The 21,574-nt window shown below is 54.1% G+C and overlaps 12 protein-coding genes across 12 annotated transcripts; 5 read left to right on the plus strand and 7 right to left on the minus strand.

Moving 5' to 3' along the window:
* Positions 1-35: 35 nt before the first annotated feature.
* BZA70DRAFT_288734 (uncharacterized protein) lies at positions 36-2,365 on the minus strand (the record flags this gene model as incomplete). Its single annotated transcript, XM_064914065.1, has 2 exons — positions 36-1,584; positions 1,635-2,365. The coding sequence occupies 2 exons, from the start codon at positions 2,363-2,365 to the stop codon at positions 36-38; spliced, it is 2,280 nt and encodes a 759-aa protein (XP_064769390.1).
* A 356-nt stretch (positions 2,366-2,721) lies between these two features.
* Positions 2,722-4,647, plus strand: BZA70DRAFT_276397 (armadillo-type protein). The gene is made up of 4 exons (XM_064912295.1): positions 2,722-3,044; positions 3,111-3,538; positions 3,597-3,652; positions 3,749-4,647. Exons 1-4 carry the CDS (start codon positions 2,760-2,762, stop codon positions 4,600-4,602), a joined length of 1,623 nt encoding a protein of 540 aa, XP_064769391.1. The 5' UTR covers positions 2,722-2,759; the 3' UTR covers positions 4,603-4,647.
* Positions 4,648-6,328, minus strand: BZA70DRAFT_276403 (uncharacterized protein). Its single transcript, XM_064912296.1, has 2 exons — positions 4,934-6,328; positions 4,648-4,868 (listed from the first exon to the last, which is right to left on the minus strand). Exons 1-2 carry the CDS (start codon positions 6,124-6,126, stop codon positions 4,682-4,684), a joined length of 1,380 nt encoding a protein of 459 aa, XP_064769392.1. The 5' UTR covers positions 6,127-6,328; the 3' UTR covers positions 4,648-4,681.
* BZA70DRAFT_276405 (Prefoldin subunit-domain-containing protein) lies at positions 6,329-7,472 on the plus strand. The gene is made up of 6 exons (XM_064912297.1): positions 6,329-6,502; positions 6,603-6,719; positions 6,795-6,810; positions 6,881-6,976; positions 7,045-7,146; positions 7,216-7,472. Exons 1-6 carry the CDS (start codon positions 6,462-6,464, stop codon positions 7,426-7,428), a joined length of 585 nt encoding a protein of 194 aa, XP_064769393.1. The 5' UTR covers positions 6,329-6,461; the 3' UTR covers positions 7,429-7,472.
* On the minus strand, positions 7,473-9,735 carry BZA70DRAFT_276408 (Alpha/Beta hydrolase protein). The gene is made up of 11 exons (XM_064912298.1): positions 9,513-9,735; positions 9,285-9,431; positions 9,184-9,216; positions 9,055-9,113; positions 8,918-8,987; positions 8,788-8,841; positions 8,522-8,722; positions 8,257-8,445; positions 8,055-8,193; positions 7,872-7,989; positions 7,473-7,819 (listed from the first exon to the last, which is right to left on the minus strand). Exons 1-11 carry the CDS (start codon positions 9,550-9,552, stop codon positions 7,508-7,510), a joined length of 1,362 nt encoding a protein of 453 aa, XP_064769394.1. The 5' UTR covers positions 9,553-9,735; the 3' UTR covers positions 7,473-7,507.
* BZA70DRAFT_276415 (uncharacterized protein) lies at positions 9,736-12,004 on the minus strand. The gene is made up of 4 exons (XM_064912299.1): positions 10,751-12,004; positions 10,312-10,690; positions 10,023-10,243; positions 9,736-9,964 (listed from the first exon to the last, which is right to left on the minus strand). Exons 1-4 carry the CDS (start codon positions 11,655-11,657, stop codon positions 9,783-9,785), a joined length of 1,689 nt encoding a protein of 562 aa, XP_064769395.1. The 5' UTR covers positions 11,658-12,004; the 3' UTR covers positions 9,736-9,782.
* Positions 12,005-12,494: 490 nt separating this feature from the next.
* On the plus strand, positions 12,495-14,022 carry BZA70DRAFT_266677 (histidine phosphatase superfamily; the record flags this gene model as incomplete). Its single annotated transcript, XM_064911045.1, has 2 exons — positions 12,495-13,558; positions 13,617-14,022. The coding sequence occupies 2 exons, from the start codon at positions 12,495-12,497 to the stop codon at positions 14,020-14,022; spliced, it is 1,470 nt and encodes a 489-aa protein (XP_064769396.1).
* A 198-nt stretch (positions 14,023-14,220) lies between these two features.
* On the minus strand, positions 14,221-15,731 carry BZA70DRAFT_276420 (sphingolipid long chain base-responsive protein PIL1). The gene is made up of 2 exons (XM_064912300.1): positions 15,499-15,731; positions 14,221-15,443 (listed from the first exon to the last, which is right to left on the minus strand). Exons 1-2 carry the CDS (start codon positions 15,617-15,619, stop codon positions 14,629-14,631), a joined length of 936 nt encoding a protein of 311 aa, XP_064769397.1. The 5' UTR covers positions 15,620-15,731; the 3' UTR covers positions 14,221-14,628.
* Positions 15,732-16,253: 522 nt separating this feature from the next.
* Positions 16,254-16,901, minus strand: BZA70DRAFT_237105 (ureidoglycolate hydrolase; the record flags this gene model as incomplete). Its single annotated transcript, XM_064910401.1, has 2 exons — positions 16,254-16,456; positions 16,517-16,901. 2 exons carry the CDS (start codon positions 16,899-16,901, stop codon positions 16,254-16,256), a joined length of 588 nt encoding a protein of 195 aa, XP_064769398.1.
* Positions 16,902-17,219: 318 nt separating this feature from the next.
* Positions 17,220-18,615, plus strand: BZA70DRAFT_133445 (40S ribosomal protein S2). The gene is made up of 2 exons (XM_064909578.1): positions 17,220-18,069; positions 18,175-18,615. The coding sequence occupies exons 1-2, from the start codon at positions 17,557-17,559 to the stop codon at positions 18,433-18,435; spliced, it is 774 nt and encodes a 257-aa protein (XP_064769399.1). The 5' UTR covers positions 17,220-17,556; the 3' UTR covers positions 18,436-18,615.
* A 180-nt stretch (positions 18,616-18,795) lies between these two features.
* BZA70DRAFT_236687 (nicotinate phosphoribosyltransferase) lies at positions 18,796-20,313 on the plus strand (the record flags this gene model as incomplete). The annotated part of the gene is made up of 4 exons (XM_064910387.1): positions 18,796-18,898; positions 18,973-19,056; positions 19,108-19,999; positions 20,049-20,313. 4 exons carry the CDS (start codon positions 18,796-18,798, stop codon positions 20,311-20,313), a joined length of 1,344 nt encoding a protein of 447 aa, XP_064769400.1.
* BZA70DRAFT_276428 (uncharacterized protein) lies at positions 20,205-21,521 on the minus strand. Its single transcript, XM_064912301.1, has 2 exons — positions 21,316-21,521; positions 20,205-21,254 (listed from the first exon to the last, which is right to left on the minus strand). The coding sequence occupies exons 1-2, from the start codon at positions 21,464-21,466 to the stop codon at positions 20,389-20,391; spliced, it is 1,017 nt and encodes a 338-aa protein (XP_064769401.1). The 5' UTR covers positions 21,467-21,521; the 3' UTR covers positions 20,205-20,388.
* Positions 21,522-21,574: the final 53 nt, after the last annotated feature.

Below are 21,574 nucleotides of genomic sequence, written 5' to 3' on the forward strand. Positions count from 1 at the left end.
CGAAAAGAAATAGAAATAGAAAGACACACACGCGCTTAGACATATCGACGACTGGCAAGTGGTTGCGCCTGGATCGGTTGCTGCTGCGGCTGCTGCTGCGGTGGAAGACCCTGAATGTTGCCGACGAAATCCTGGCCGAGGGCGATTGCTATTGGATCTTGACCGGGCGGCAACGAGCGGGAGACGGAGCAGTCCTTGTGCGCGTTCAAAATGCCTTTGAGATTCGCAACCTGTTCTCTGAGAGCCAAGACCTGCTGGGTCAGGTTGTCGTTTTCGTTTGCGTAAAAGTCGCATTTGGCCTGCAGGCTTTGAAGCCACTGCTTCTTGCGCTGGCGACACTTGAGCGCGGCGACGCGGTTGCGCTCGAGAAAGTTCTTGCGCTTTTCTTCGTCGGTCATTTTGCGGGAGTCTTGGCTCCCGTCGTCGTGGGAATCGGTCGGACTTCCCTTGCTGTCATCGATGTCGTCCGCGTTGCTGCGCTCGTCGTCATTCTTGGAGTCGTGGTGGTCGTGGTTTGTAGAGGGCGAGACGGCTCCGTCGGCACCCTTGAATCTTTTGTTGCTGGTCTGCGGCTGGTCGTCAGCCTTGCGCGTGTTCTTCCGGTTGTTACCGCGTCTTTTGTCCGGTTTGTCGTCCTTGAGGTTCGCGGTGTTGGACGTGGTCGAGGCATCGACGGATGATTTGTTGGCGTCGGCCTGGCCCTGGCTGAGGAGGAAGAGTCCGTTCGCGGCCACGCTGGCCGAATCAGCAGCAATATTTTCGGGCTTCTGCGGACGCGGCTCGGGCTTAGCCTCTTTCTGCAGAGAATCCGAGGTCACCGAGACCTCGATAGGAAGCGGAGTTTGCGGGAAGGAGGTAGCCGCGATGCCGGCGGGGGTGGTGAGCCCGAAGATCGCAGCGGATGTGGGAGAGGGAGCAGGGAAAATGGAGCCGGAGCCACCAGGCGTGAGGCCGGAGCGGATGCCGGATTCGTTGGGCGTGAGGCCGGAGCGCAGATGGGAGTCGACGAAAGCTGCGGCCTGCGGGCCCTGCAGCATTGCCGGGGAGAGCGGGCCCGAACGAAGGGAGTTGAGGGACCAGTAGCCGGCGGCGCCCTGGGAGGCTGGGGTGCCCAAAAGGGAGGAAGGCGAGGCTAGGGAAGCCACGGGCGGGAGCAGGGCCTTTTGGGCCGAGGTCGGAGTGCCCTCTTTCGAGGCAAACGACTGCTCGAAGGGGTTTGGTTCGAGATCCAGTTTGGCGAAGGTGGGGTGGGGAGGGAGCGTAGAGCTGGGGAGGTCGAGGGTCAAGGTGGGCGCAGTGGCGACTGCAGGGAAAAACAACAAGGCGGAAGCGGTCAGCGGGCAGAGCAAGAGAGAGAAAGAAGAGGGCGCCCGGGCAGAGCACCGGCGACGTAGACACACCTCAAAGAACAGGCAGAAGGCCTTGGAGATGGTGATGATGCGGCGCGGAGGACGCGTGTGAAGCGAGGAAGCGCAATGATCGAACGATGACGACGGCGATGACGAAGTTGCCGGGGCGGTGACGTACTTTATACGCTTCCTGTGCGCTCGCGATCTGCACACTTGTGCCGCCGGTGTTGGTGCACTTGTGCATTATTAATGTATTATGTCATGTTTCTATTACTGCTGACTAACAACAGCCCAAACTCATCCGCCCGCGTGTCTATCCGCGCCAGATCAACAGCATTGTCGTCCGGCAGCTCTATGCTCCGCAGCAGCAACGTAAACGTCCTCATCAGACCCCGGAACTCGTCCTCCGTCGCCTGCTCGCCAGAGTACCGCACGGCCTCGTAGCCCGCGATGAACTTCCGCGCAAGCTCCATGTCGACGTCTATATATGCCACCAAAAACTCAATGTACTCCGTCAACGTCGTCGACGGCCGCCGTCCCAGCTGCGGGTGCAGCCCGCGCGCCTTCTCCTCCAGCAGCTTCACGCTCTCCATCAGCACCTCCAAATACGGCACCTGGGGAAAGTCAACGCCGGCCTGCGACGGCGGCGGCAGGCCGGGATGATACACGTTCTCGGTCGGCGCGAGCTTCTTCTTGATCATCTGGCATCGCGCCAGCTCGCTCTCGATCGCGAGCGCGCAGTTCTTTGGCAGCTCGTGCCGGCCCGGGACGTAATACTTTGGAATATCCGCGAGCATCAACCGCACCGCGTACAGTCTGAGCAGGCAAATCACCAGCGACACGATCCCGACCGCAACATACGTCGCCGCCACAATCGACTCATTGTATATCTGTTTGTTGCGATATGACTGCGAGATCAGATCTGCGGGGGTGACAATCACAAAGCCGCCGGTGAAGAATATCAGCACCGTCAAACTGAACCGGTACAGGAGATGTGAGGTCTTTGCCGAAAGCATTTCGTAAATCTGTGTCGAAGATTTCCTGAGCTGCTCAGCGTCTGATAGTCGATAGGGTCACCCTATATATTCTGCTAGCTCTGTTTGCCACGCATTGATGTCGAGTGCTGTTCGTAGAAATGTTTGTCAAACTCTTTCGACCAGCAAATATTTTAATTCAATAATCCAGAATCCAAAGCCCGGAACAGTCTTCTGGATGACGATGTTCGCAAGCAGCCCGGCCGGTGCAAAATCGACAAAATCGAGCTGGGATAAAACCAGCGGATCCATCGCAGCCGCACGGAAGTTACCCGGACTTTGGCTCATCTCATAATAACAGGTTCACTCGAGATCCTGATCTGACTGTATACAAAGCAGAAAGAGCACAGCAGAAAGAGCACAGCAGAAAGAGAATATGGCGGACAAGGAAAACAGTAAACTTGCTATCACTCCTACCAAAGCATCTTGCTTTCAGCTGCCGAGCCTGCCGCCGTCCGCGGCACCGCGTGCGCCTATCCAATATGTTGATCTGGCCTCTCTACCTGAAGACTTGCTCGCTCGCCATCCCCACGCCAGAGAGCAGGACGATATCTTTTCTGAGCACACTCCAGATATCGATACTGGGCGAGTCTCTGGCCTTCAGATGGCACTAGCTGAAGGCCGAACGACTTATCTTAGTCGGAAATTCGAGTCGCTCTTGGTATTCAGATACTCTCAGAAAACAGAGCGCAACGTCTTCTCCTAACACATCAATCTACTTATTTAGGACGACAGAGAAGTCTCCCCATCTAAAAGACCTCAGCTGAGAAACTTGAACAAGCGCTTAAGAGCAAGTCTTGTGGTCAACGGCGCTGTCGCGCATCGCGTGAGCGCCGTCTCTCCCTCTCCAGTACGGCCACAGACCCGGCGCCGTCAATCGAGCCCGTCGGGTCTTCCCCGTCTACTAAAAGGCTTTCGCAGGAGGAAATCGTCTACCACGACGGAGAATATGAAACTTGTGACGCCAAAAGACTTTGTTGACTACTTGAATTCTAGAACCTCGTCGTCAGACTCCACGTTTGCTTTGAGCGCAATACGCGAACTCCGAATCAACCTGCGCGGAGAAAGTATCAACTGGCTCAACCGGTTCTTAGACATTGGCGGCATCGACGAAATTTCAAGAGCTCTATCTACTATCACATCTATGGAGTGGAGGTCAGAACTGTGCTCACTCTAAGTTCTTGCTTCTTTTCGATACTAACTACTCCTATAGAGAGTGCACGGATGACTACTTGTTTCACGAGTTCATGCTCTGCCTTCGGACAATATGTTCTTCGAAGGTGGTTTTTCTGTTTTCCAATCATTTTCAAACTGTTTACTAACCTAGCGGATATCTATCCACGCTGTTCTGTTTAGCTCGGCCAGATCCACATGACTGCTATATCCCCCTTCTGTTCCCCTCGCTGATCAAATTTCTGTTTTCGGACTGGCAACCATTCGATTTCGCAGATCGAGAGTGTATCCTAAGCCTACTAATAGCCTACCTCCGAACCTCTCCATCCAACCAGCGCGCTTTCCGTACCCGTGCGATTCTCTCGTATTTAGAAGACACGCATGCCGCTACAAACGAGCTGCAGCCAGAGTTCATCGAGCTCTCTCACAGCCCGCGGCCGTACCAGAAATGGTCTTGCGAGTGCCTTGATGTCGTTCGCGACGTGTTCTGGATCTTTAAGCATCCGTCTGGAGTCCATATCCGTCTGTCGCCAAACAGATATAGATTACTAGACGACATCTTCAGCGATCAGACGTCAGATCAACAGCTCAGACCCAAAAATCTGTGTCGGTCGAAGGTACTAGATATCGAAATCGCAGCAACGGACTACTTGGCCAGCCACATCGAGCTCATGAACCTCCTCCTTTGTTCCTTACCTGGCACATTCGAGCGTCTCGAGCTGCGGAACCAATTAAAACTAGCCGGCTTCGAAACCCTGATTGGCAAGCACCTGCGCAACGTCGCAAACTCATCAAAGTACTCAAGACGGCTAGGCGCGAACCTTGAGATCCTCGTCACTTACGCGTTTTATGATAACTGGGACACCACGTTCATGAGATGTGGTATGCAACGCAGCGGCGGCGGCGGGATTGGTAGGATGCGCGGGTCGCGCGTCGAGAGAGTCGAGCCTTTGAAGAGCGAGAGCGAGTTTATTGCTGAAGTTCCGGCGGCTATGAGTGTTTGTAGTGACGAAATCTTTAGTGAAGCAGATATGCAGTATGCGTAGCGCGTTTTCTCGTTTAGTGATTATACTAGAATATATATATTTACAACCTCTATGAATATTTACATGATCCCGCGTACTCTTAGTATCCGAGCTTCTTCGTGTCGATACAGAGTTTCTCTCTCAATCGACATATCCGATCGAGTTCGGCTGTCGATAGCGATGTGGGGGATATCAAAAACAGAGCGTCGTGACGGAGATCAAGCAGTGCTGTTATCAGCATATACAGCTGTGCTCTTTTCTGCTCGAGCGTCAGACCGGAGGTAATGCTGAGAAGAAAACATTAGCAACACAGTCTGATTCGAGAAAAGCAAAGGAGATGCAAAAAACTCACCATCCACGCTGGAGCAAAGCCCAATTTACCTCCCTCTCGTCCATCTTCCACACCCCACCCCACCGTCCGATCAACACATTATCCGCTCTCAAAAACGCCATATGCGCCAACAACGCCTCCATCAGCGGCGCGCGCACGACCAGCGCCGCCGGCATCCAGCTCGGAAGCATGCCGACCGCTTTCGCAATCTTAACTAGCTCGTCCTGCGTGCACGTCGGGATTGCTTTTTTGAACGTGTCGATCGTCGAGGCTGAGAGATCGGGTGTGCCGTGGGCGCTGAGATATGTCTTGCGCGCAGAGAGGATGCTGGCCTCCCATGCTTTTATAATCCCGTCCTCTGCACTTTTTGATAACTCGACCGACGGCGCAAGACTCGGCATGCAGAACCGCGCAAAAACCGCATTCATCCCAACCAACGACAAAACCCATGCCGTAAACGACCCCGTCCTCCGCAGGGCATGAAACTCCGCCCTCGTAAGCTCGCTTGGATCAGGCACGTAGACTTCAATTTGCTCGGTCTTGGTTTTCGTTGGAGTCGACCCCGTGGTCGCGTTATATTCCTTGCGCATGTCGTCGAGCGTCGCGGCGACTGTCGTCGACGGCCAGGTGTCGAGTTCGCTCGCAATCACGGAGGATACGAGCTCTTTGAAGCCGCCGGGTGGGATGCTGATCCGTTGGTCGACAGAGTCTCGTAGACGGCGCGAGGCGATAAAGTACCAAAACACGTCAAGTAAATGTTTTGGAAACATCACCAATTTCAAAACAACCGGGTATTTCGTCAACGACGGACTCCGACGCTGCACATTCAGCACATCGCCCTCGCCGCTCTTACTCCTCGCGCTAGTATTCTCGACCCAGTGCTGCCAATTGATCACCGGATACGGCCCGGTAAGCTTCAACGCCTTCACCGCGCTGTCCAGCGCAAGACTAGCGCCCCGGCTCGACTTTGGCTCGGTGAAAAGACCGTAGGGGGATGCATCTGGATGCCGCAGGTTCGGGTTCGTGGTCGGATAGCGCACGGAGGGGAAGGTCTTTGGATCCGGGAAGCTGGTGCCGGAGTCGGGTAAGTCGGACGGACTGAGGGTGGAGTATGGGAGACGACGGGGTGGTATTCTGTCATGGCGGAATGTGGTCAGGACAGAGGATGGTGAGTGAGGACGGGAGATGATGATGCGACGGGCAGAGATGCGCATTATGGTCGTATCTCTCGGTCCTGCCTTTTCTTCTTATCCCTCTATTTGTGCAGATCTGGGTCTCAATTATCTAATTGCAAATTAGCAGACCATGTAGCAAAAATCGCAGTGCTGTTGCTGTGTTGCTGTTAATTGTCCGTTTCAATATGGATAAATTCAGGATCAAATTGGTTCTTTAGCGTGAGGCTTTTCAGAAACCTGTGATTTTTATTTTATTCCAACCCGCAGTCCTAAGGCCTCTGCTCAGCACATCGAAGCAGATTCATTCCTTTTAACCATACAAACATCTACAACAATTCCTCATCGATAAAGCACAATTGCAGAAACAAGACATCATGTCAACAACCTCATCCTCAGAGCCCAAACCAGGCGAAGCGTAAGTCCACCTGTCCACCTTCGTCCACCCGTTCTGCCTCCCCGATGATATCAGCGGCAGCGAGCGAGCGACAACAGCTAACGATCGAGAAATTTGACAGGGGATACGTGAATCCGCGCGGAATTCCGCAGGCGCCGTTTATCGAGGCGGTAGAGGAATATGTCCGGAGTAGGGATCAGGTCGAGTCGATCTTGCAGTCGTTCCAGGAGATGCTGAGGTACGTGTCGCCCTCAATGCTCTCTGCCTTTACTAGTTTTTAATGCAATGCTGACGTTTGATTTCTGCGGTATAGTAAATACAAATACATGGTACGAGTCGAATTGAGCAGCAGCTGATGAGACGAGGACCAGCAAAACTAACACGATATCGAATGAACAGGAAATGAGCACTCTCCGTCGCGCGGCGGGATTGCGGGAAAAGATACCAGATATTCAAAAGACTCTCGACACAGTGTTATTCCTGGATTCAAAACGGGTAGGCGAAATTGTTTCCAAGAAGAACCGCAGAGGGGTGATCAGGGTGCTAACGATTGAGGAATTTAGGACGCCGAGGAGCCTACGATGCTCACCACATTCGAACTTAACGATACCCTCTACGCAAAGGCGAACGTGACCGCCTCAGACTCTGTCTACCTCTGGCTAGGCGTACGTCCCCCCCTTACATTTCCTCCCATTCTACTCTCCTTCCATTATTCTAATCTAACGCCCCCGCAGGCAAACGTGATGCTCGAGTACCCCATCGCCGAAGCCACCGATCTTCTGACTGCGAAACTAAAGGCCGCGCAGGAGTCGCTCAAGCTGTGCGAGGAAGACCTGGAGTTTTTGCGCGAAAACATCACGACCGTCGAGGTTAACACCGCCCGGGTTTATAACTGGGACGTGCAGAAGCGCAGGGAGGAGAAGGAGGCCGGCGAGAGAATAAAGTGAATAGATTGTGTTTGAAGGGTGTATTAGTATATATAACTGAAAGATCTCTGTAACATAATGCAGCAACGCTACTACGACTCTAATCCACATCACACTCCAACAACCTAAACAACTCGCCCAGCACCCGCGCCGGATTCATAGTCAACCCGTTATGCAAAAACTCGCTCGTGACCCACTGCCGACAGCCCCTGATCTCCGCCGCGGCCTTGACCGAGAGCTCGAGGTCGACGTACGGGTCGTTGAAGTACGACACTGCGCTCACCCGCGCCGTCGTCTTGTTCAGCGTCGAGAGATCGTAGAGGGCCGGCCAGTCTGCTTTCGTCGCTAGTTTGTCGGCTACGGCTTTCATCGGGCGCAGCTCGGCGTAATCGTCAAACATTGATTTGTAAATCTGACAAGAGTTAGCATACTCTCGCTTCGAAAGGTCTCAAACTGGGTCTTACCATTTCGCCGGTGAAATAAATAGGGATACTCTCATCTCCCTGCGCGATTATATGCTCAAAGTTGAAATACTGCGCATACCCCCCACGAAGCCTCTCAGCAGACCAATCACTCGCTTGTCTAGAAACAAAACCCAATCAACATTCATCTCCTCCCACTCGCAGTCATGATAAGGTAATACTCACCCTTGACAGTAGATAGCCTCATGCACACATGCGTACAAGATATTCGAATCAAAGCCCTGCGCGTTCTGGATCCGGCTAAGAGTGTTATACGTGATCTCTCCAAAATGGCTCAGATCAAACGCAGCTTTCGACACAAGTTCTAAACGCATCAAATAGGTCAGCACATCACTCACATCTCTCTTCAAAGGCAATATGAACCTACGATGTACACCATCCAGGCCCTGATGTCTTCCGAAATCCAATCCGAGCTGCTGAAACCGCTCGACAGAGAGAGTGCCGCCGTTCGGAAGCACGACGGGCTTGGATGCCAGAAATGTGTAGATTTTTCTTAGCTTGGCGACGTCTTGGGGGAATTTCGTAAAGTACGCCTCGTTCCGTTTGATTACGCGCTCTTACCAAATACAATCAGCTCTGCATCTTCTCCCCATCAAGAAATTCTTCATCAAAAAAAAAAAAAGAAAACTCACTGTAAAGAGCGTCGTAAACCGGATCCGGGGAATCAACCAAAGGCGGCACACCGCCCGTGATCAGCACGTCTTTCAAGCTCGCAGGGAAGAACGAGAGATAAGTCACGCAGCAGAACCCGCCGAACGACTGTCCGAGCAGCGACCATTTCTTCTCTGTCGCGTCCTGGAGTAGCGTCTTGCGGATTTGTTCGCAGTCCTTGACTGTGTGTTTTGAGTATTTGTTAGAAAAGAGCGGTGGGGAGAGAGGGGGGGGGAGGGAGGCGTACCGATGTTGTCTGCTCTGAATAGAGATAGGTAGTGAGCTTTCGCGTCGTCGGACTCTGGAATGTCAAAATCTTGTTAGCACACTTTTCGTATACTGTTTAAGTATTTCTTGAGAAGGTGAGTGAGCGGTACCAAGATCCTTCAAAGTTCCGTATGAAATCGGAGAGCTATATCCAGTTCCTCGCTGGTCGAGATAGAGCATCTGATGCAATACACAAAATCAGCCTTCTGCACTCGTAAATTCCAACACGCACAAACAGTTCTCATACCTGATACCCTCTATCCAAAACCTCCTTTGTCCGACCACTTTTCGACAACGGCGCCTCGCCTAGATCCGAGACGTAAAGCATTAGCCGTGCTTCCTTCCAATCACCAACCCGACCACCAACGCAGCGTACATTCAAACCCCGGTCCGCCCTGCAGATAAACCACTACCACCCAAAACCTCAGTCAGCATAACATAATCCAAAAACTAAACAGCGCGGGCGTGGCGACTGACTGTAAGGCCGCTTGCATGCGTTCGGATCATTCTCGCCTGCCTCGTCACTGGGCACCACGCGTCGGGCGTAGATCTTGATGGTGGTGGTCGAGCGCGTGTCGTTGTAGTCTAGCGGGACGTCGAAGAGGTATTCGAATACTTTGATGCCTGTCCGTGTTATGTCTCGCGTTAGTCAAAACCGTGCGGATGAGGGATTGGTTGCTCGGGGGAACTATTGATGATTGATACCTTGCACGGCGTACGTGTCTATAATTTCAAACGCAGTCATGGCGGCGCGCACTCACTGCTCTGGTAACAGCAGAGGAGGTAATTGACAAACAAGTGCTACTAATTATCAGAAGATGTCGGGTGCGGTCTCGACAGGGACTATTTAGCAGTGCTCAAAGTAGCAAGCCGAGTGAGGCTCAAATGTGTGTCCTCTCTCTGATATCATCTACCCGCATTACATCATCGTGAAAACTCTACATCTCTAAACTATCATACATTTCCTAGCTACAATCAATACTGCTGCTGATGCTGCTGCTGTCCTTGCTGCGCAAGCGCCCCGAGCAAGTACTGCGTCAGCGCGTTCTGCGGCAGCCCGCCGACTTGCCCGCCAAGCTGTGCAGGCTGCGGTGCCATCTTTTGCTTTGTGCGGAAGACAATCTCGGCTCCTACCGCTGGATCCTCAGAGATATATTCTAGATGATTGTTAGTTCTTTTTCTCGACTCGCACGACAAAAGATGAAGTGGACTCACCATCGAATTTAACCGACGTAGATCCAGGAACCCGCTCAAACACCTGAAGCGAGATCTTTGACTGCGCTTGCAGATCGAGGTTCAAAAACACGACACCGTAAACTCCCTCCAGTATCATATGCAGAATCACTGATGTCATCGATAGCCGGGATGACACGTCCATCACGTCCACCTTGATTGCTCTGTCTTCAAACGCCTTGCGAACGAACCAAACGAAATTCCTAGATATGATTATTCCATCCGTTAGCCACGATCTCAAAAGCACAAGGAATCTTTCGACAAAACTCACCGATCAACACTCTCAGTCACCAAGATCTGGCATTCCGGAACATCCTCAGGCCTCCGCCGCGGCGCCCGCCACTCCTCAGACGCAACAGGCGACGGCGACCTACCCCCCCTTCTCGGCGGCGACCGCTCGCGATACCGGTCTCCACGCCGACGAGGCGGCGAGATCTCCCGACGATCGCGAGATCTCCCACCGCTGTACTCGCTGCCTCGGTCATTAGATCCTCCGACGTAGGAACCGTAGCCGCCGTGGAAGTCGTTACCGCCGCCGCCGCCGCCTCTACGGGGAGGAGAGACCGAACGGCGTGAATCATACCGGTCGCGCTCGCGATCTCTGCCGCCTTTTTCTCTGCGACCTGACTGTGCTTTTGACTCCTCGAGATCTAGATATACCCTTGTTAGACTCAAAATAGCAACTGACGGTAGAGAACACAGCTACTCACGAATCCTGCGCCCGTTGATCAACGTCCCCTGCTCAGCAGCGATAGCATTCCTACAATCCTCCGCCCGTTCAAACTGCACAAACCCATACGACTGCTTCAACGAGATCTGCGCGAGCTTGCCAAACTTTGCAAACATCTTATACACGTTCCGTTTCTCGACCGAGTCGGTCGGCAGGTTCCCGATAAACAGCCTCGCGCCCTGCGGAAACCGCTCCCAGTCGTTTTTAGACATGCACTCGGATTCGTAGTCGAGGAAGGCGCTGTAGGACGCCTCTTCTTCGGACGTGAACGGATCAGAGAGGTCGGCGGTGGTGTACTCGTTGAACGCGTCGCCTTCGCTTCGGCGCTTGCGCCGGCGCAGGTTTCCCTCCTGGTCGAGAGAAGACTCGTTCTCCTGCTTGCGAGCAGCGGAGCCGTCGTCGACGAAGAACGACGCCTGGCTGTTGCCGTCGTTGGAAGGCGCGGGCGGCATTGCCGCAGGCGGGACAGTGATCCCGGCCGACATCGCGAGGCCGAGCACCGACTCGATCGAGAGATTTGAGAAGGAAGGCGCGGGGGTAGTTGATGCCGGCTGAGGCTCAGAGATTGCGGTTGGTGGGAGTGGAGAGGTAGATTCTTGAGGGGGAGCAGGTGGATCTTGCTCGGTGTTTGCAGACGCGTCGGTCTCGTTCAAGGCAGGCTCATTCGAGGCAGCGGCAGAGGACTCGGGTGCTTCTTCATGGGTGGAGATCGAAGCGGTCTGCTCGCTACCTGCATTTTGAATAGCTTCTGATTGCTCCGTGGGTCGAGTGTCGGAAGTTGCTTGCTGCTGTTGCTGTTGCTCTACTTCTTGTTGCTGGGGGAGCAGATCTTCTTGCTGCTGCTGCTGCTGCTGCTGCTGCGGAGGGTCTGGAATTTGTTCAGACATTTGTTGTATAGTTTAGATGTGAGCAATAACAACAACAGAGAAGGAGAAACCGGTAGAGGAATGATCTTTTCTTGCGATATGGAGAGGAAGATACGAATTTTTGTGTTTACTACCAGGGAAGAAAGATGATGAGATGGCGATGGGATCGGGTCGAACAGAGGTAGGACTGGTAGGATAATCGACAGTTATCAAAACTTTTGAGACGAAGAAGTAGGCAGATGGAGATGGAGTTCAATTGGTATTTCACTGATGGTGTTTTGTAGTGGGTGGGTGGGTGGTCGAGTTGTTGAGATGGAGAAGTGAGGAGAGAAACAAGAACTCGAATAACTTCAAGCAGGGTAACGTATTACATAAGCAATTACCAATAAACTGTATCTGAATAGTAAAAAACTAGTTACTGTATTTCGTACACTACACTGAACTTCCAAACAACAAAACAATTACAAAGTAGAAGCAAACTCACGCTCACATCCCCGCCGGCGTAAACCGAGACAAAGCTGTCGCCCTACCGAAAACACAAACAAACCTCTCGGACTTTGCCTCCACGCCGGACGCCCTAAAGTTCACACGCGTGTGCCCATTTCCTGTTGTCATTGGCCGCAGCTCCCAGCAAAACTCCGAGAGAGAACCAAGTATTCCAACGCGTTTACGGTGCACGACTCGATTTGGCTCGGCATGCGCGCGATCAGCTGCGCGGGTTGGTGACGAGTGGAATTAGGAAACTGAGTTGGTATGCCGGGGTATAAAACTGGCGGGGCTCGCGGTGGCGATGATGGGCAGAGGAAGGCCAAGGTCAAGGACGAAGAAGAAGAGAAGCAGCAAGCCAGAGTGAATACAATGCGACTGCTCATCCTGCTCTCTGTGTTTATCACCGCAGCCCTCGCGCTCGCTCTGCGCCCTCACCAACAACTCGCATTCACGAAACCGCTCGATGATCTGTTCGCGACCGACTGGCACCTCTTCCGCCATCTGGGCGGCTACTCACCCTGGATCCCGCACATCCACCACAAAGGCAGCCAGGACAACACAATCAAAGACGGGGAACTGCCAGAGACGTGCACAGTCGAGCAGGTGCACATGCTGTCCCGCCACGCCGAGCGGTTTCCTACTGTCTCTGTCGGATTGAAGATGAAGCAGCTCGTGCGGCGGATGCGCGACGAGGCCGGGCCTGAGATCTTCCCGTTTCTTGATCGGTGGGAGCTGTTCTTCGACGTCGACGAGGCGACGGGGAAGAGCAGACAGCTAGAGCAGTTGACTGTGAGCGGGAAATACGCCGGCGTCGACCGCGCACGCCTGGCAGGCGAGAAACTGCGCGGGATCTACGGCCATCTGATCGAGCAGCAGGACTCAAACACCAGCGCGACGTCGATATTCTCGTGCTCGTGTGATCGCGTTGTCGATACGGCGGATCAGTTTGCGACTGGGTTCTTTGGTAACGATACTTCTTTCAACCACGTCATCGTTCCCGACCGCGACGCTTCGCGCGGAGGGGACACGCTCACGCCGGTGAAGGCCTGCACGCGGTACCGCGAAGACGCGCTCGCGGGACGCCCGAACAGCAACACGATGGCGGACCTCTACAAGCTCTCGTACTTGACTCCCACGGCCGAGCGCCTGCGGCAGATCTACAAGAGCTTCGAGTTCAGCGTCAGCGAGCTGTGGACGATGCAGGAGCTGTGCGGGTTTGACATTCTCGCGACGGGCAACGAGGATAGTCCCTGGTGCGCGCTGTTTACGAAGCGCGAGTGGGAGCAGTTTGAGTATGCGCGCGATCTGCTGCATTATTACCGGACGGGGCCGGGGACGCCGTATAGCGAGGTGATGGGGTATATTTACTTGAATGCGACGAGCCAGTTGCTGAGAGAAGGACCGGAAAAGGTCGGCAAGATATTCTTGTCTTTGTATGTTCTTATTCTGTTTTAGATGCGTTTAGAGTGAGATATACTGACTAGAGTATAGTGCACACGATGGCGATTTAGTGCCGCTGATTACGACGCTCGGCTTGTTCGAGCAGCACACGCCGCTGCCGACAACACACGCCGTGGACGACCGTGCTTGGAGGCTATCGTCAGTAGTGCCAATGGGCGGCCGCATCGTCTTTGAGCGTGTATCCTGCACCTCCTCCTCCTCCTCCTCCTCCTCCTCAGAGCAGACCGGCGTGCGTTTACTCGTCAACGACGCGGTGACAACAATCCCCGGCTGCCACTCATCCACGTCCGGCATCTGCCCACTCTCCGACTTCCTCGCGCTCGTAGAAGCCAAGGGCGCCGCCGTCGGCAAGTTCGAGGACGTCTGTGGGCTCGGGACAGGTCTCGGCCGGCGCCCGTCGTTCCTGCACCACGGCGGAGTTCTAGAGCGCGAGTAAGGTTTGCGATAAGGTTTGACGTAAGGTTTGGAAGGTGAAATTGAGTTTGGGCTATTGACTCGCATTGTTTACATGACATCATCCTTCCACTTTGTTCTTTGGCTGTTCTTTTGTTCTCGTGTTCTCCATTGTGTATGACTCTTTATGGACGGCTGTGTCCTTTATGTACGGCGTCGGTATCTTCTCTACTTATATAGAATGAATATAGAATGATGTTGGTCTTATTGAGATCAATAACAAAAATATAGCGACACGGTCCAACAAACATAAATCCCAATAACACGCAATTAAGATAACTAACACAGAGAGAAACAAAAATACACGATAGTTGGTACACTTTGCCGAACTCGCACTTTGAACAAAAGGAGAGCTCATGCAAATAGGGGAAGATCACGCTTGGACATGATAAGCATTGATCCGTAAAGTGGTGCATTGAAATGCATCATAAGAAAAGAAAGAATCGAGAGATCTCGTTCGCTCGCTTTTGTTTTTCTCCACAAATGGTTCGCAGCCGTACAGTAAAATACGACAATGAGAAAGGGAAGATGGAGGAAGGTAAATAAAAAAGAAAAAAGAAGATCAGAGCAGAGAAGGGAGTGGAATTGCTTAAGCAACCACAGTCTTGGGCTCCTCCTCAACAGGAGCCTCCTCCTTGTCAGCCCACTCCTCCTCGGCAGCCTCAGCAGCACCTTCCTCGAGGATACTGGTGTTGGTGATAGACAGAGTAGGCTTGACGGCGGCGGTGTCGAAGGTCCAGTTGGCAAGAGCGTTCTCGCAGTCGATGATGATCTGCTTGGAGCTCTCGTAGCCGTCGTACGCGGGGCGGGTCTCGCCAGGGGTGACCGGGTGGTCGTCGATGAGATCGAGGAGCGAGAGACCGTAGTTGGCAATCATGGCCAGCTTCTCGGCGTGCTCACGAAGGGCATCGAACTGGTAGGCAAAGGCAGCCTTGAGCTTCTCGCGGGTGATGTTTGAGAGCTGGGCCTCGGCGACGAGGGACTCGGCCTCGGCGCGGACGAGCTCCTGCTCGAGGACGACGATCTTGGGGGAGTTGGGGTCCTTGTACTTGAGCTGGGCGATGCTGTCGGTGATCTTCTGCTTGCGCTCGCGCGAGGGCTGGACGGAGGCCTCGATGTTGCGGATAGACTTCATGGTGACACGGTACTGGTCGTAGCGGTCGATGAACTGGTCCTCGAGCTCGCCGATCTCGTAGATGAGGACGCCGAGCTTGTCGGTGACGTCGGAGACGTCGTCGTCGCAGTCCTCGCCCCAGAGGGAGAGCTGCTTGGCGACCTCGCGGCGCTCGGAGGAGACCATCTCGATGGAGCGCATGACGTTCTTCTCCATCTTGACGAGCTGGGCGAGCTTGCGGGACATCTCGGGGCCGAAGGAGCCAGCGGCGGTGCGGCGGAAGGAGTGGGCTGCAGGGGGGGGAGTTAGTGTGATGAGGAGTGCATGAGGAGGGGGGGCGGGTACGTACAGATGGAGCCCTTGCCGAAGAAGCGGCCGGTCTTGGTGGAGGAGGGGGGAGGGGGGGAGTGGCGACCTGCTGGGCGGTCGGGGCGCGGTTGTTGCGCATGGAGTATGTTCTGTGCATGTTGATTGAGTAGAGAGAGTAGAGAGTAGAGAGGAGAGAGGGTCTAGGGAGAAGTGGTGAAGAGAAGAGAGGATGCGAGGTGTGATGGGCAGAATATAAATGTTTATTTTCAGGCCGGGTGGGTGGTGACGGTGAGGTAATCAGGGCGGCGTAGATTACGTGATTAACCGGAAGCGGACTAGCGCGCGTCATCGTGCATACGGCGAACGGCAGCGGAGGTACTGCGCTTCCAGGGCCTTTCTCGACGGTGCAGCCCCCTGGTCAGATAGAAGAGGTGACGATGGCGTATGTGTTTGTTGTGCTGTATTGTATCGTTGCAGAGCAGACATATCCACAGTATCCGCATCTCTTTGCTCCTCTTCACATCTCCGTCGTCGCAGCAGATACTGGCCCGGGCAGGGAAATTAGGCCTTCTATTTACACCTTCCTATCTCGGACGGCGCTGTACCACCCGGTACACGGCTCTGTCGCAGTCCCCGTGGCAACTTATCGAGATCTGCGCCGTCTCCACGGCAACAGATCTTACGTCACGGCGATCCTGAAACACAGTCTGTGCCTGTGCGTCATATTTGTCATCACCCTCTACTCTATTACTAACCCTCTTTAACAACACTATCAGTACTAGTACTCATCACTAATAATCTACGGGCAGCCCCCCGCTAATCTGAACAACCTCCGTGATGTCGGCTGCCACCCCGTTCGTGTACATAAACATCGTCATGTCCAGATAGTCCCGCAGCGAGCACGTCGATCCATGCCACACCGCCGCGTTGTATGTCACCGACTGGTTCCCGCGTGCGACAAACGCCTTCAGCTTGCTCAGGTCCGGCATGCCCTCTGCGAATTGTTAGTATGTAGATCGCAGCCAAATACGGGACTATAGCAGCATTTACTCACCAGCATCGTTCTCTGTCGCAAGCACCAAGTACGCCGCCTCCTCCTTATCCACCCCCATCGGGAAAAACGTCTGCGACGACATCGGGTGTCGCTCAATCATCATCGCATCATAGTGCTTAGCCGTGCGGTCAATCGTCGCCGGCGGCATGAACCGCTGCAAATTGAAGCTGCAGTACGACTCCGGGTTGAACTTGGACTGCTCATACTTCCCCTCTGGCTTCACCACATCTCCCTGGGTAAAGATGTTGCCCGCTCCCTTCGCCGGCAACTCGGCCGCAATCTGGTCCCGCGGCGAGATGACCGACCCGAACTTTGCAAATGCCTCTGGTGTGAGCTCTTCTGCCACCACCGTCTTGCCCGAGTAGCTGATAGTTGCGATAGTCATTGTGTGTTTATTCAATTGATATGTGCAGTACAAGTAGTAATAAGACCGATAACTCACTACAACAGCCAGAGCAGACCAGACCAGAACAGAACAGAGGAAGAGAAGAGGCGGCACGGCTATATATGCTCTCCACGCCTTCCCCCCATCTTTTCAGATGCGCATAATCCGGACCTAATTCCGCTTCTATATTTCCTGCCTTCTATAAGCCAGATGTGTCTACAAATTCTCTTATTTTAACTAGATGTTTCTTGATCAGTAGCATTGCTCTGTCTTGTCTCTCATCTCTCTTTCATATGTCTTGTCTTTTGTCTTCTCTACTCTCTCCTCTTTCTCAGCACCAGCACAGCTCTCCTCCGCTATCTCCATCTCCACCCATCACCATCCAGTGGGGGCCAGCTGGTGGGGGGCACAGTGGCTGAGCCGTGGCTAGTGCTATGGCAGTGCATCTTGCACGTGCTCTAAACTAGGGCTCAACCCTACCCACTTACCCGGCCCCAAAAGCAGTCACACGCAGCCCTCCTCCCAGACGCTCGCCTGCACGCTCGCCTGCACGCTCGCTCTGCGTTCACGCCTGCTCAGCTCGCTCAGCTATCATCTCCAACTCTCTCGAGCAACACCCTAAACACTCACCCAAACAACCCCAACTATCATCATAATGGCTGACGCTGCTCCCAGAGGAGGATTCGGACGTGGACGAGGTGGCGACAGAGGCCGCGGCCGTGGCCGTGGTCGCCGTGGTGCCCGCGGTGCCAAAGAGGAGGAGGCCTGGAAGCCCGTCACCAAGCTCGGCCGTCTCGTTCGCGCCGGCAAGATCAAGAGCATGGAGGAGATCTACCTGCACTCGCTCCCCATCAAGGAGTACCAGATCGTTGACGAGTTCTTGCCCAAGCTCAAGGACGAGGTCATGAAGATCAAGCCCGTCCAGAAGCAGACCCGTGCCGGTCAGCGCACCCGATTCAAGGCCATCGTCGTCATCGGTGACTGGGACGGCCACGTCGGTCTCGGAATCAAGACCGCGAAGGAAGTCGCTACCGCCATCCGCGCCGCCATCATCATCGCCAAGCTCTCCGTCATCCCCGTCCGTCGTGGATACTGGGGTGCTGCTCTCGGACAGCCCCACTCCCTTGCCAACAAGACCACCGGCAAGTGTGGTTCTGTCTCTGTCAGAGTATGTTCTTCTCCTCAATTTGTGCAATTTGTGCAATTTGTGCAATTTGTGCATTTAAATTTGTATGAATTGTATAAAAGAAACAACTCACTAACACCAACACAGCTCATCCCCGCCCCCCGTGGTACCTCCATCGTCGCCTCGCCTGCCGTCAAGAGACTTTTGCAGCTCGCTGGTATCGAGGATGCCTACACCTCGTCCTCGGGCTCGACCAGAACACTCGAGAACACCCTCAAGGCCACCTTCGTCGCCATCGGCAACACCTACGGTTTCCTTACCCCCAACCTCTGGAAGGAGACTGCTCTCGAGCAGTCCCCGCTCGACGTCTACAGCGACCTACTGGCGTCGGAGAAGCGGTCCTACTAGATACATTAATGTTGGTTTTCTCGTTTAGTTTTCATTTTTTATTTTTGCCTCGTTTGGGTCTTGTATAATTTCAAAGTTTAGTGTCTAAAATTGGGGTATGACGGCGACCAAAAGAACTTAGCTGTGTGTATAAAGTTATATTGAATAGCTACCTTTTTCATTATAAGAGCTATCATCTAGTTCTCTAGTTGTAGTTCTCTCCTACCTCTCTCTGTATGTAGATAGTCGTAGTGAAGATGAGTCGACACTCAAACTTTAATATCACCGATTTGAAATAGCGCTCTCGAGCTCGAGTCCTCATATCAGGACACCACTCCACCACCACCTCACCACCCCACGTTCAACTCGCCCATATTCACCATGGCCCAGTCTGCTCCCGAGCGGGCGATCAAGTCGCTGCTCGACACCGATCTGTACAAGCTGACGATGCAGGCCGCGGTTCTTGACCATCATCCGGATATCGGTATCGCGAGATCATTGACTTGTCCATTATCTGTTGCCGCAATCCCGAGACTAACCCGCTTGTCTGCTCTCTAGTGGTCTCGTACACCTTCAGAAACAGAACGCCCGAGAAGAAACTAAACAAAGAAGCCTTCGACTGGGTATCCGAGCAAGTCAAACGTCAGTCCACTGCTTTGTTGTTCCCTCACCACCCGCTAACTCTTCTACCAGTCCTTGGATCGCTCGCGTTCACAAAAGACGAACTGACCTACCTGCGCTCAAACGTAAAACAGCTACCGGGCCGCTACCTCGCCTTCCTCGAGACCTTCCGGCTGAACCCCGACAAGCAAGTCTTTCTGTCCTACAACCCGGCCACGCAGGAGACGAGCGCGCGGATCGAGGGTCTATGGGTCGAGACCATCCTGTACGAGATCCCGCTGCTCGCGCTCATCTCGGAAGCCTACTTCAAGTTCGTCGACACCGACTGGGACTACTCCGGCCAGGAGGCGCGCGCGGAGGAGAAAGCGCTCGAGCTGCTCTCGTTCGGTTGCGCGTTCTCGGAATTCGGCACCCGCAGACGACGCTCGTTCAAGGCCCAGGAGATTGTCATGCGGGGCCTCGTCGCCGGCGATGTAAAGTACCAATCGAGCTCAGACGCGAACGTCTCGGCCGGACTTAAAGGAACCTCGAACGTCTACTTTGCGTGGAAGTTTGGAATCCTGCCCATCGGCACCGTCGCGCACGAGTGGATCATGGGCATCGCTGCCATCACGCAGGATTACTCAAACGCGAACCTGCTCGCGATGGAGCAGTGGCGCAGCACGATGGGCGACCGCAACGTCGGCGTCGCGCTCACAGACACCTTCGGCACCGACGCGTTCTTAAAGGTCTTCACGCCAAAGCTCGCGAGTATATACAGCGGCGTGCGGCAGGACTCGGGCGACCCGCTTGTGTTTTTGGAGAAAGTGGCGAGGTTTTATGATGAGAAGGGGATCGACAAGTCGAAAAAAGTGATTGTGTTTAGTGATTCGTTGGATGTGGAGTCGTGTAAGAAGTACAAGGCCGCCACAGATAAGGCAGGCATGCTCTGTTCATTCGGAGTCGGCACCTTCTTCACCAGTGAGTTCTCTCCTATTATCTTTATTAAACAACACAGACTAATTAGTTCATAGACGACTTCCGCACCCTCTCGCCCCCCACAAAAAATCCACGCCGCTCAACATCGTCGTCAAGCTCGCGTCCGCAAACGGCAACCCGGCCGTCAAAATCAGCGACAATTTGGGCAAGAACATGGGCGACAAAGCGACCGTGCAGCGGGTTAAAGAGGAGCTTGGGTATGTTGAGCGTAATTGGGCCGGCGGCGATGAGGATAAGCGGTGGCAGGATCCGTCGGCGGCGGCGGCGGCGGCGGCGGAGAGCGGAGCTGTGGCGAGGTGAGGTGGATTATGTATTGTAGAATAAAGTAAAAGAAAAGATGAGATGAGATTGCATGATTACAAGATTTATTGTACACTACAGACCCGAGAAATACCGAAAGATGGATCCAACAGTCAACTGATCGGCCGGATCAACTTTTGCTTGCTGCAGCGCGAGCGCCTCGTCCAGCTCTTTCAGCAGATCCCGATGGTTCTCAATGTACTTTTTTATCCGCGGGAATTTCTCATCTATAACCGCATTCACAAACGACACGCTGTACGAAGGCACGGTTTGCACCAGCAAATGCGCAATCAGAAACACATCAGCCGTGCCAGGCCTGTCGCCAAACAAAAACAGGTCGCCGCCGCTGAGAGCGTCCTCGATCGGGGCATACCCTTCTGTCGCGACACTCAGCATGCGCATCACGGCGCCAAACTCCTCAGACCCGCCGCGCACGACGCCGACGGAGGAAGTCGCGCCGCCGATGGCCTGCTTGACGCGGTCGACGACGGACTGCGGCACGTCCTTGCTCACGGCGGCGTACTTTATCGTCTGTTTTTTGAAAAACGAAAACCCCGGGACGGCGTTCTCCGCTCCGCTGCCGCCGAGTTGCTGCTGGCGTAGGTTGTCGGGCGAGTTCTCGGCAAGGTCGAGGTTGTAGACGTGCGCGATGCGGTGCTTCGCGTTGTTCATCATCCACAGCGAGGCGGCGTATCGGGCGAGCGAGGGAGGCAGCAGCGCGAAGAGGCCCGGGCGGAAGATGTATTGGAAGTGGAGGACGTGCAGGCGCTGGATGTAGAGCGAGATCGGTTGCAGGGTTTCGGAGACGTAGGTCGAGAGGACGGTGTCGCGCGCGGGATCGGGAGTCGGGAGGACGACGTCCTGGGATTTGAGGAAGCGGAGGACTTCGAGGATGCCGGAGGCTACTATCTTGCCGTCTTTCCGGAGCGCGGGTAGACGCACTGCAAAGTATCAGTATTATAATCAGAAATCAGCAGAGGTGGTAGGAACAGCAACACTCACTATCAGGAGACACGAGTGGATTCGAAGACGGCACGACGAGGTATTCGTCAGTCGGCCCGTCCGCGAGCTCGAGATAGAGCATTGCTGCGAGACAGTCTGCGTCGAAGGACGGCAGCTCTGCTATCCTTCCCCAGACGTGTAGTTCGTACATGCTGCTGTTGCTGTTGTTGTTGACTGTATATATCTCGATTGAGTAGAAAGAAGACGAGCAGAGCATCTAATTTTCTCAGGGGGTGGGGACTACGTCATGTTCTTCCTC

This window comes from Myxozyma melibiosi (assembly GCF_037950935.1).
Source record: "Myxozyma melibiosi strain Phaff 52-87 chromosome Unknown BZA70scaffold_3, whole genome shotgun sequence".
NCBI lineage: Eukaryota > Fungi > Ascomycota > Lipomycetes > Lipomycetales > Lipomycetaceae > Myxozyma > Myxozyma melibiosi.

Bases quoted from the DNA above. Each gene is read 5' to 3' on its own strand.
- BZA70DRAFT_276420 (XM_064912300.1), bottom strand. From the start codon at position 15,619: ATGCACAGAACATACTCCATGCGCAACAACCGCGCCCCGACCGCCCAG. The intron at 15,444-15,498 runs GTACCCGCCCCC...CCCCCCCTGCAG, and splicing joins GGCAAGGGCTCCATCTGTAC to CCCACTCCTTCCGCCGCACC.
- BZA70DRAFT_133445 (XM_064909578.1), top strand. From the start codon at position 17,557: ATGGCTGACGCTGCTCCCAGAGGAGGATTCGGACGTGGACGAGGTGGC. The intron at 18,070-18,174 runs GTATGTTCTTCT...ACACCAACACAG, and splicing joins GTGGTTCTGTCTCTGTCAGA to CTCATCCCCGCCCCCCGTGG.
- BZA70DRAFT_276415 (XM_064912299.1), bottom strand. From the start codon at position 11,657: ATGTCTGAACAAATTCCAGACCCTCCGCAGCAGCAGCAGCAGCAGCAG. The intron at 10,244-10,311 runs GTGAGTTTTGTC...AATCATATCTAG, and splicing joins GTGACTGAGAGTGTTGATCG to GAATTTCGTTTGGTTCGTTC. The intron at 9,965-10,022 runs GTGAGTCCACTT...ACAATCATCTAG, and splicing joins TACGTCGGTTAAATTCGATG to AATATATCTCTGAGGATCCA.
- BZA70DRAFT_276428 (XM_064912301.1), bottom strand. From the start codon at position 21,466: ATGTACGAACTACACGTCTGGGGAAGGATAGCAGAGCTGCCGTCCTTC. The intron at 21,255-21,315 runs GTGAGTGTTGCT...GATACTTTGCAG, and splicing joins TCCACTCGTGTCTCCTGATA to TGCGTCTACCCGCGCTCCGG.
- BZA70DRAFT_276403 (XM_064912296.1), bottom strand. From the start codon at position 6,126: ATGCGCATCTCTGCCCGTCGCATCATCATCTCCCGTCCTCACTCACCA. The intron at 4,869-4,933 runs GTGAGTTTTTTG...TTTTCTTCTCAG, and splicing joins GCTTTGCTCCAGCGTGGATG to CATTACCTCCGGTCTGACGC.
- BZA70DRAFT_276408 (XM_064912298.1), bottom strand. From the start codon at position 9,552: ATGACTGCGTTTGAAATTATAGACACGTACGCCGTGCAAG. The intron at 9,432-9,512 runs GTATCAATCATC...TAACACGGACAG, and splicing joins AGACACGTACGCCGTGCAAG to GCATCAAAGTATTCGAATAC. The intron at 8,194-8,256 runs GTAGGTTCATAT...TGATGCGTTTAG, and splicing joins GGGCCTGGATGGTGTACATC to AACTTGTGTCGAAAGCTGCG.
- BZA70DRAFT_276397 (XM_064912295.1), top strand. From the start codon at position 2,760: ATGGCGGACAAGGAAAACAGTAAACTTGCTATCACTCCTACCAAAGCA. The intron at 3,045-3,110 runs GTATTCAGATAC...CTACTTATTTAG, and splicing joins GGAAATTCGAGTCGCTCTTG to GACGACAGAGAAGTCTCCCC. The intron at 3,539-3,596 runs GTCAGAACTGTG...CTACTCCTATAG, and splicing joins ATCACATCTATGGAGTGGAG to AGAGTGCACGGATGACTACT.
- BZA70DRAFT_276405 (XM_064912297.1), top strand. From the start codon at position 6,462: ATGTCAACAACCTCATCCTCAGAGCCCAAACCAGGCGAAGC. The intron at 6,503-6,602 runs GTAAGTCCACCT...GAAATTTGACAG, and splicing joins GAGCCCAAACCAGGCGAAGC to GGGATACGTGAATCCGCGCG. The intron at 6,977-7,044 runs GTAGGCGAAATT...TGAGGAATTTAG, and splicing joins TATTCCTGGATTCAAAACGG to GACGCCGAGGAGCCTACGAT.